Source organism: Athene noctua, chromosome 3 (assembly GCF_965140245.1).
Source record: "Athene noctua chromosome 3, bAthNoc1.hap1.1, whole genome shotgun sequence".
NCBI lineage: Eukaryota > Metazoa > Chordata > Aves > Strigiformes > Strigidae > Athene > Athene noctua.
This window is the reverse complement of record NC_134039.1, coordinates 6,506,182-6,516,692: the sequence shown is the minus strand read 5'-3', so window position 1 is coordinate 6,516,692 and position 10,511 is coordinate 6,506,182. Positions and strand designations below refer to the sequence as shown.

At 47.6% G+C, this 10,511-nt stretch overlaps 1 protein-coding gene across 1 annotated transcript; it reads right to left on the bottom strand.

The window, feature by feature from the left end:
- Nucleotides 1-8,933: 8,933 nt before the first annotated feature.
- LOC141958437 (putative G-protein coupled receptor 19) lies at nucleotides 8,934-10,178 on the bottom strand. Its single transcript, XM_074901218.1, has one exon. It carries the CDS (start codon nucleotides 10,176-10,178, stop codon nucleotides 8,934-8,936), a length of 1,245 nt encoding a protein of 414 aa, XP_074757319.1.
- Between the last annotated feature and the right edge of the window lie 333 nt (nucleotides 10,179-10,511).

Genomic DNA, 10,511 nt, shown 5'->3' with positions numbered 1-10,511 from the left:
TAGCATCTAGATACGTCAGATATTACAGCTCCATTGTGCTAGGCTCACTGCTTATATATGATAATAAATATTCCTTGCCCCAGAGCTCTTGCTGTGTGGATGTACAGTGAGAGACAAACTGACAGGAGGACTGCAGGGTAGCTGTGAACTGATTAAGATTAGTATAATGAGCAGCAGCCATGGTATACCAGCTGTCTGTCCTTTGTCTAGAAAGGATGGAGCAAGGGGTATGTCTTAAAGAGATATGTCAAGAATATGGCAATAGATTTTCACATTATGACTGGAAGCTGTTCCCATGCATAGAATAAAAAATGAAAGGATGAGCATGAAGAAAATCTAACAGACAGTCAACAAAGACAGGAATCTATCTGCTGTGTAATCCATAACTGAAGATTTTTTTACCTGTATTTCTTCCTTTTTGACCTTAGTAAATCATTCTGGACCTCATTTTCTTTGAATGTAACACACACGTCCACCAAATAATTTCCAGCCTCTCGATTATTTGTGAACTTTAAGTTTCTTTGCTTTGTTCTTCCTCCTAAGTTGCATGCCATTTTTTGTCTTAATTACATGAATGAAGGAGGTTAAATAAAATAGCAGTCACTGATGAACGCTCCAGAGTGCCTTTGTTATACTGAGTATTCTGAAGTACATGAGATTCCCATTAATAAAGACAAAAGTGTCTGTAGAACCAATTAAAAAAATTATTGTGGTGTTCTAATCTCTGAGGGCTGATTAAAATTCTCCCCGACTTCTTCTTTCATTTACAGAAAAAAATAATGTGTGTTTTGCTATCCAGCTTGCAGGGCTTGTAGTAACTATATGTTCTTGCTAATATGTGCATATGTATATTCTGTGCTAGAAGCCTCCCAAACCATTCGGCTACAAACAGCACAAAAGTTAATCTAGAATGATATCCAGTGTGAAGGGAAACAGACTCTTGGCCTGTACAAGTCAGGGGTTAGCTGTCACATATCATGGTCAAGTCCACCGTCCCCTGTTCCTATAGCAATGTGACTGGTGTGATGCCAGAGTTCAGGTCTTGAGATACTTGGTTGCTTTGGAAACTACAGCTTATTTTCATGCCGAAATATGTGGGCTTTAGCCAGCGGGACAGTCTGTGTTCTGCCACTAGCAAGTTTCTTCGCAATAAAAATAAACCCTGCTGCTAGTTCATCAAATGGATTAGCTTTTGCCTCTATTTTCAGCTTTTTTCAGGCCTCTGGCATGACTAGCTTTAACCTTCTGGTGGTGGTTTCATGTTCTCCAGTATTTGCCTTCTGTGGTAATTTGGATAGGATAAAGTTGGTTGTTTGTTTCCTTTTTCTCAAATAAATTGGTATTTCACTTTTTTTTTTTTTTTTAATTTACATTTTTAATGGCAAAAGGACTCTTCGTTGTGTTCTTTCCCTCCAAATTTCAGGAAGATGAAAGGCCCATTGAGAGGTATCTACATCAGGAGACCGTGTACTCCCAGGTGGTGCTCACAGCAGCTCAGCATAGCTAAAATGTAGCTGCAAACCACTGCAGTTCCCTGGCCCAGAGCACCAATCCTATTCCCCTACATCACCTTTCCTGCAACGCTGGTGACAAACCCAGCTCCCAAAGGTTTTTGTCTTGCGCTGAGCACAGTTCCCATGGCAGAGCAGCGCCTGCAGGCATTCTCTGAGCAGCTCACTCACTCACTGTCCTCTGGGTGAACCCCTAAATGCTCTCACATCAAATAAATCCTTGCAGCCAGGTCCCCTCTTGGAACTGACCTCTCCATGGGCGGCTGTAAAAGCACAGCTAATGTTGCTGTGCAATAGGGATGTCCCTGGCACAGGTGCATGTTTTGAAATGGGTAAACTTGCATTCTTTTTTGTTTTCTTTAGGTGCTTTACATCCCAGTTCCAGTTCCTTCTATCTGGTTCTTTTTCCTTTTATTGGGGAAGTGGTATGACTGGAGTGCTCTGCTGGCACCTGCGGCCAGTATTTTGTAGTGTTTTACAGAGTGATGGGGAAAAGGAGCCTATCTGGCTCTGTTCCTGAGAGGGAATATGTTGTGGAGTTGTATGAGTTGCAGATGGTACAGGAAAGTTTTTGCTTTATCAGCTGTGGAAGAAAGCAGGATTCTGTGTTTTACAGCAAAGTATTTAGTGAAAAAAAAAAAAAAAAAAAAGTGCTATTCTCCCTCACCTCCCACTGTTTGCCCTGTGGAGAGTAAGAAGAGAAGGAGCGAGGGTGAGGATATTTGTGCTTGTGCACATAAAATCTAAGGGTAACTCTGTGCTCTTCTTGATGAAGTACAGGAACAGCCAAATATTATTGCATGAAAAAATATTATAGCTTCTTTATTACTATTATTATTATCAGAGCTTCTTTCAAAGCCATCTAAGTCCAAGTATTTAAACATTAGCCTTTTTAAAAAGAATGAAGAAAAAGATATGGAAACAACCCGGTTTCATTCTGCCTGGGGTTGTAAACTCAATAAGACGAGGCCTCCTTTCGCCCCCTTTACTGATCCTAACAAGTGCTTGAATGAATGTAGAATCAGGCTACTAACAACCATTGTCATGCCATGGCCCTGGCCTCTTCACCGTGCTGACTGACCCCATCCATCCTGTATCAGCCTGCTTCTGAAATGGACCGCGAGGAGCTGTGCAAGTGGTGGGGAATTTTTATGCACTCTCTTGGCCTGTACGGACCTTTCACATGAGCACGGCGGCTTCTTATGACGACTTCAAATCTTCTTCAGGCTCAGTGGATCTTATGCTGGGGCTTGTAAGGTCTGAGATGCGTGGCTTTTCATCGCCTCACTGAGGTGTCTTTGGAGCCTGGTAGCTTGTACATTTATTATGCATTTCATGCAACTTGACAGGTTTTGCATGTCTTTGAAGAATTGTTTAGGTGAAGACTATTCAAAGGTGGGCAAAGGGAGTTTTAATGGTCTACAGCAGAGGGCTTGGAAGAGCTTGTGGCTGCCTGACCCTTTACAACTCCTGTAAATACTCTTTGGACTGCTAAAGCATCTGCGTAAGAAACATCTGTTTTGTTGTGAAAGTCCATGGAGAATCATGGCTTTGGATGAGAAAGTATATTTGTATGCCTAACGCAGTCAGGTAGGAAAGGGTTGTGAGCTGTCTGTGTCCACATCAGCCTGACCAGCTCTGTAAGTATGAGCACTGCTCGTGCTTGTTTCTGCTATCGTACCTCACCTCAGTTACCAAAAATGTGAACCATGGGTTTGCTGGGAACAAAATGTGTTGTACCACTTTCCATTCCTTAAGAAGGGTCAGTGCTAGGCCTAAGCAGCTTGGCTGTGGTCCTGTTCATTAAGTAGCTGTCACTGACTGAAAGGATGAATCAGAATGGTCTTCATTCATTGCTGGCTGAAAACATTAAATGCCAGAATGTGTTTATTCCTAAATATACCTACACTGTCCCCTACACGGGACACAATTTTGTGTGGGCCTGAAAGAAGTCTGGCTCCACGAAGCTGCCATGAAACATCAATCCTGCAGACCATTTCTGACATGCAGGAGCTTATACTAATCCAACTTAAGGTTTATGCAGACCCAGTCATTCATAAGTCATTCAGTCACCCAGCCCCTCATGTGTGCTCTGAGCCCCTGGAACACACACGGCCATCTGCTGTTTTAATGGAGGATTAATTTCTAGGAAACTCTGGCGTCTACTATAAAAGCTGACATACATACATCCATGTTTGGCCAATTTAAAAAAATATTTTTATTCTGGGCAATAGTTGAATCTCTCTCAAGATAAATAACGCACATGCACGTCTTGAGATTGGGCCAGCATGTACAGTTTTTAGAGCAATACAGCCAGGTCTGTTAAATCCCGTGACTTCAGGTGAAGGCTTTGTCACTGATTGTCCCTGTCCTGTAGATGTGTATGGAGATGATCAGGTATTGTGTCCTTCTGAGGAAGAAAACCAATGCAAATAGAGGTAATAAACCACAACATGATGTCATAATGAAGACAATTTATAAATAAATCTATTTACTTTATTACTATTATTTTTAGTAGTAAATGATGTGTGCAGTACTAAACATAAAATGCTTATACGAGGACAATGAGAAATGTACTGTCAGCATAGGGTAGGGGCCTGCAGCTTTGTCAAGTGATGTGACAACTGGCTTTTTCTTTTCCAAACAGGAGGAAATTTGGAAAAGATAAATGTATCTGGAGGCAGTATTTAATTTTGCAAGCAAACTTTATGGGAACATGTAAATAAAAACCTGTAGCTGTTCTGAACTTCATTTGCAAAGTACATTTGCTGGGGACTGTCAGCACTGCTGTTACCCAGTGAAATGCAGCAGGAACTGGTAAGGCTGCTGCTTGCTACAGCAGCAAAGTATCCTCCTCATCATTAGCTCCTGGGAGTGAGATGATTATTCAAGTGCCAGGAGAACCAGCCCTCCTATGCTGCCACATCTATACATGCCTATAGTCACTACTACACATGCCATAGTGTTAGGAGCTCACACGTCACCCACATGCTGCCATGTCCATATGGAGGGTCATTCACTTGCTTCACATGTGCCTGGTGTTAGCTCAGTCAGATTCTGTATCTGGTGACAGTAGTCGAGACTAAGGCAATCTCAAAATTCTCTTGGGGTTTCTGGATGGAAATTCACAGAAACACAGAATCAGCTAGGTTGGAAAGGACCTTGAAGATCATCTAGTCCAACCGTTAACCTAGCACTGACAGTTCCCAACTCCACCAGATCCCTCAGAGCTGGGTCAACCCAACTCTTAAACACCTCCAGGGATGGGGAAAACACCACCTCCCTGGGCAGCCCATTCCAATGCCCAACAACCCCTTCTGGAAAGAAATGCTTCCTGATATCCAGTCTAAACCTTCCCTGGTGCAACTTGAGGCCATTCCCTCTTGTCCTATTGCTTATTATTTGGTTAAAGAGGCTCATCCCCAGCTCTCTGCACCCTCCTTTCAGGTAGCTGTAGAGGGCCAGGAGGTCTCCCCTCAGACTCCTCTTCTCCAGACTAACCCCCCCCCCAGTTCCCTCAGCCGCTCCCCAGCAGACCTGTGCTCCAGACCCTGCCCCAGCTCCGTTGCCCTTCTCTGGACACGCTCGAGTCATTCAATGGCCTTTTTGGGGTGAGGGGCCCAAAACTGAACACAGGAGTCGAGGGGCGGCCTCACCAGTACCAAGTACAGGGATGAGATCCCTTCCCTGTCCCTGCTGTTTGTTACCCATGCTGTGAGCATTGGTATACATGCACTTCAGATGGGTCGATGTTTTGCCTCCTCCCCCCTTCAAATCTTGTTTAAAGCTTTGTCAATGAGCCCAGCTAACTCCTGCCCCAAGATCCTCTTCCCTCTCTGGGACAGGTGCATTCCATTTAATGCCAAAAGGTCTGGTGCCCTGTATACCAACCCATGATTGAAAGATCCAAAGCCCTGCCAGTAACACCAGTCTTGGAGCCACCAGTTCATCTGCTGAGTTCTGTATTATTCTTCATCCATCCCTGCACCTGAAGGGTTGGATTGAGAACACAATTTGTGCCCTGGACCCCTTAATCAGTTTCCCCAAGGACATTAAATCTCTCTTCATTGCTTTAGGACTTGTCCTGGTAATGTAATCACTAATTACCTGAAAAAACAGGAGAGAGTAGTAGTCCTTGGGTCTCATTCGGGCGGGGAGTTTTGCCATGAAGTCCTTCACCCGGGCCCCAGGGAGGCAGCAGACTTCCCTATGAAGCAGGCCTGGGTCTGCATACGGGGCCTTCGACACCCCTCAGAATGGAGTCACCCACTACAATGACCCTTCTGAGGTTCTTTTTAGAACTGGTTTTAACACCTGGTCTAGAATGACCTGGCCTTGGTGAATCTTGGTCTTCCTCCTTGTTTATCTCATTTTCTTCCTCCTTCTCTACTTCATTCAAAGTTCCAGGGCCCCAGATCTGTTGTGAAGGGGCACCATGGAGGGGGAGGGAGGTCGGGAGAGGATTTTCCTGCCTCCCTGAGCAGACAGCTGTTTCCAGCCTCCCCCGTCTCTTAGGTCCCCTCCTGCCTGGCAGCAAGAGGATGAGGGATCACCTGCCTCGTTTGGAGCCTCCATTTGCTCCTGTTGCTCAGGGGTGCCAAGGTGCTACTCCACCCATCAATGTCCCTTTCGCACTCCCTACTACTTCGTAATCTCTTAACCTCTTCTTTGAGCTCAGCCACCAGGAGCCATTGCATGGAACCAGTGACCCCCCCAGCCCCCACCTGCTGCCGTTAAGGTGGGCAGAAGCGCTCCAGGGTCTGGTCGCCTGTGGGCGAGGGCAGGGCTGGGCTGGGCTGACCGGGAGAGGGGCCCGGAGCCGGAGGGTGGGGACAGTCAGAGGGAACCTCCCCCCAGCAGCCCCCTCGCAGGGAGCGTGACCCCCGGTCAGTGAGGGCAGTGCGCGGGGTCGGGAAGGAAGGAGACGGGGGGAAGGTGTTGGCACTGGGGGCACCCTGGGCAATGCGCGGGCAATCTGCCGCTCGGGTCTTGAAGCTGGTGCAATTGCTGGAGGGGAAAACTGGACACAAAGGGACAAGATTGGGATTTGCTGTTTTGGGCAGAGTGTGGAGTTTTGGAGGGAGGGGGACAGACCGCCATCCAAAGCGACCCGCCTCTCTCATTCCCTACTGCGGCCAAAGGGGCACAAAAAGATTATAAATCCTACCCATTCCCCTTAGTCTCTGCTGTGGCCAGTCCAAACCAAACAAAAGGTGGCAATTAGCAGCCAATCGTGGGCAGCTGAATGCCCAGCAGGGCCTGTAGCAGCTGGGTACAGGAGCTCACTTCTCACTAGTGGCTCAAGAGCTCCCCAAAACCAGGCCAAGAGAAGGGGTTAAGGTCTCTGGACAATCCCCCCCCCCCCCCCCCCCCATCCTGTGGGAGTGAGGCAGTGAAAGCAGAGGGGAAGGGCTGTGTGCAATCAGATGATTCTTGCCACGCAGGGCAGCTAGAGAAGGGGGGGTGCAGGAGTGGGCAAACAAGGAATTCAGGGGGTTTGCACACCCCAAACTATCCTCAGGGCAATGGGCACAGTCCATGTGCTTGGGAGGCCTCAGAGAAATTGGAAAACCTCATCCTATTAGCACCCGATGGGTAATTTCTATTTTTTAACCTGATGCCCAGGTTCTGATCCAAGGCCTAGTTCTGTTTTTCTGTTAGGATCTTGGAGAAACAGATGTCTTGAGCATCCTGATTGCAATGGCGATGGTGATCCTTATGGACAGTCAAGACTTGGATGGAAACTTGGTGGTAAATGTGTCATGTGCATTTGGCAGCATTCAGAAGAATAGGATTGAACTTGGTGCTGTTGTGTTACTGCCACTTTAGGTCACCAAATGGAGAAAGTGGCAAGAGGCTTGAGGCAATTGTTGCTGTATTAAGCATTAACAGTCGATTGGATGTGTTTGAATCTTCCATGTTAGAATGCTTAATCAGCTTCCTTCAATTTTGACTGTAATACATTGTGCGGGGTTTTTTTTTTTTTCATTGTATAATCACCTACAAATGACAAACCACAATGAGTATGGAGGACCACACTCCCTTTTAACCTTGGAGGCAAGTGGTGACTGCTCCACCACTTCAATTAAATCAGCCGAATCAGTAGTCATGGGGTGGTTTGTGTGCCAGGTGCAGCCAGCCATTGAAAATGGGGCTTCTTGGCTGCTGAAGTGTAGCAGCTCCTGATTCCTTTGTCCTCGGGGGTCCATAGTAGTTGGGGCCTTTGGCCAACAGGAGGTCTACTGAGCTCAGATCAGATTCCCCTGAGCATGAGTGGAGTCCCCCGAGGGAGCCATTTTGAGCTCATCCCCTGGAGCAGCACCTGTGGGCGAGGACTCTCCCCAAGGAAATTATTTGATGTGTTTTGGGTCAGGCCACTGCCCTGAGAAGGTCCTTGAGGTTGAGCACCCTCACTTGTTAGATGAGTGGTAGAGAGTTTTGGGTAGTGGTTAAACTGTTGGGTTTGATGATTTGTAGTGTGTCTTGTTTTTAAACCCTAGGGAGTTCTTTATTTTATATTTGGTTGTCCTTAAAACCTGGGAAGTTTTTCTGTTGTTCCCACATGGGCATTCACACCTGTAACTGAATTGTTGTGGAGGGCTAGTTAATAGTGTCGACAATAAGGTTTTAGGTTTTGCTGGTTGTTTGTTTATTTGGGAGCCTCTGTAACAGCTGTGGGTCTGGCCCAGCTGCCCCATCAGCCCGACACCTCCCATCCCCTCCCCTGCCCGCAGCCTCGTGCCCTGTGCCAGCAGAGCCACAGGTCAGCCTCTGCAGGGCCAGCGAGGCCTGTGGAGAGGGGCAAGAGCGAAGTTGCACAGGTGTGGAGCGCTGCCCTGATGCTGGCCCTCCTCCTGGGGCGGTGGGAATTGTACCCCTCCTGTCAGTGGGCTCAGCGTTAGGCCAGCATTGCCCACGGACGGAGATCTTACCCCTGGGGTCTGAGCAAGGAGGAAAGCCCCAGTGCAACAGGATTCACAGGGTCCTCACCAAAGGCCATAGAGATGGCTTGGGGTGGATTGAGGCATTTATACACTGTGGACGTGGAATTTATAGCTCTTTCTGTATCTATATCGATGTCTATATCTATACCTCTATGTCTAGATTTCTAGACCTATCTAGATACAGGGCTATAGAAAAGCAGTGGTTTCCCTTTCTCTTTTTCCCCTACACAGAGAGAGTGTCAAAGCTTTTCTGTTTTGTAGAAAGGTTCTGCTCAGGATTCAGGGAGAGTGGTTTCAAAAAGCAAGATGTAACTGAAAGGAAGGAGACTGCACAATTCAGAATAAATACATTTAAAAAACTTCTTTATCTATTCCCTAAAAACTATGCTAAAAGAATGGAAATATAAATTGCATGAAAATGGAGAGAAAGCTCTATGTTCTGGGGGTACAGGGTAAATTTTCAAAGCAATTAAAGCAGCTAGACAAAATTAGGTGGAGGGTTGGACTCAGCAGCCCAGGCAATCTTCCTCTTCTTTTCTTCTCTGTAAAAAGCATCATAGATGGAATCATTGGGGACAGTTTTGGCTGGAGCTGGGATGTCCGCGATGCCAACATGATTTTTTTTGCCTATTCTGGAACTGGTGGTGATGGTGTAGGCATTGCTTCGATAGTACTTCATGGCGGACATGCAACAAAGTTCCTTCACCCCCCTCCTGATGTTCGCGTTATAGATGCAGTAGAGGACTGGCTTGGTGGCTGAACAGCTGAAAGAGAGCCAGGTGATGGCCAGGAAGACCAAGGAGCTCTTGCTGCCATCTGTTTCCTGTGGGTGCCACAGCTGTAGGACGTAGAAAGGGAGCCAGGAAAGAAGAAACACCATGTGGAGCACCAAGAACATCTTGGTGGTTTTCACCTTTCTTCTGGGGACAATATTCATTGTCGTCCTGACAGTCCCCTCCTTGATGCCTACTCTCCAAATATACATGATGAGCCGCTGGTAGAAGAGGATGGTGATGCTGGCTGGGATGAGAAAGACCAGCAGAAGGTGGGTGATGCCGTAGGCAGCTCCTTGCAAAGAACCAGGGGGGAAAAAGGGGCAGTGGTGGTCGCTGCCGGAGCCGTAGAAGACGAAAGCCGGTGCTGCAAATGCCGTGCCCAGGAGCCAAGAGGCCAGAATCATCTTCTTGCCTTTCTCCCTGGAGACTTTGAGGCTCAGGGGATAGATGACAGTATAGAAGCGATTGACGCTTATCCAGAGGAGCATGTCGATCTGGACCGCAGGGGTGAGGTACTGCACGTACCGTGCCAGCTTACAGATGAAGTTCCCCAGGATCCAGCTGCCGTAGGTCAAGTGGAGCAGCAGGAAGGGCATGCTGGCGATGCTGAGGAGAAAGTCTGCACAAGCCATGGACACCACAAAGTAGTTGGTGGTGGACTGTGTCTTCCTACTGCGGTGGATCACTAAGCATAGGAGGGAATTTCCAGAGATGGAAACCAGCCACAGCACTGCCCAAACCATGGTGGCTGCTGCAATTTCCCCCGGTCTCAGGTGATACTGCAAGGCAGTGTGGTTCCCGCCTGAGCTGGGCGCCATGGGGGACCCTGTCTCCTCGTAGGCAGCAGGAGGGGTGGTGGTTTCGGGGTAGGTCTTGTTCAGCAGCAGGAGCAGTAAGGTGGGGAGAAGAACAGGAGCGGTGCTGTTAGCCATGCTGTGGGCAACCATGGCCACGTCTTTCGCTGAGGCTGCAGAGAGAGAGAAGAGGGCAGGTTTTATTATTAAGCAAGTGTAATTGAAAAGCCTACGGTAACCAGTGAAAGATAATTTCAAGTTGTAGATGTGCTGCTTCAAGCAGCAGATTTCAGGGAAAACACTAGAAATCTCTGGGGAGACTCTGTGCTGCAGCCGAGGCCATGAAGTTTCAGGCTGGCCTTTCTGAAGGGCCTGGCTAGTTTGGGACAGGCCTTTCTGTCCTGCGAAAGAGAAATGTGCCTGTCAGAGGCAGAGGCTGGGGGCAGTTTCACCCGTGTCACCGGAGTGTCCTGCACGGGGAGTGAG

Bases quoted from the DNA above. Each gene is read 5' to 3' on its own strand.
- LOC141958437 (XM_074901218.1), bottom strand. From the start codon at position 10,178: ATGGTTGCCCACAGCATGGCTAACAGCACCGCTCCTGTTCTTCTCCCC.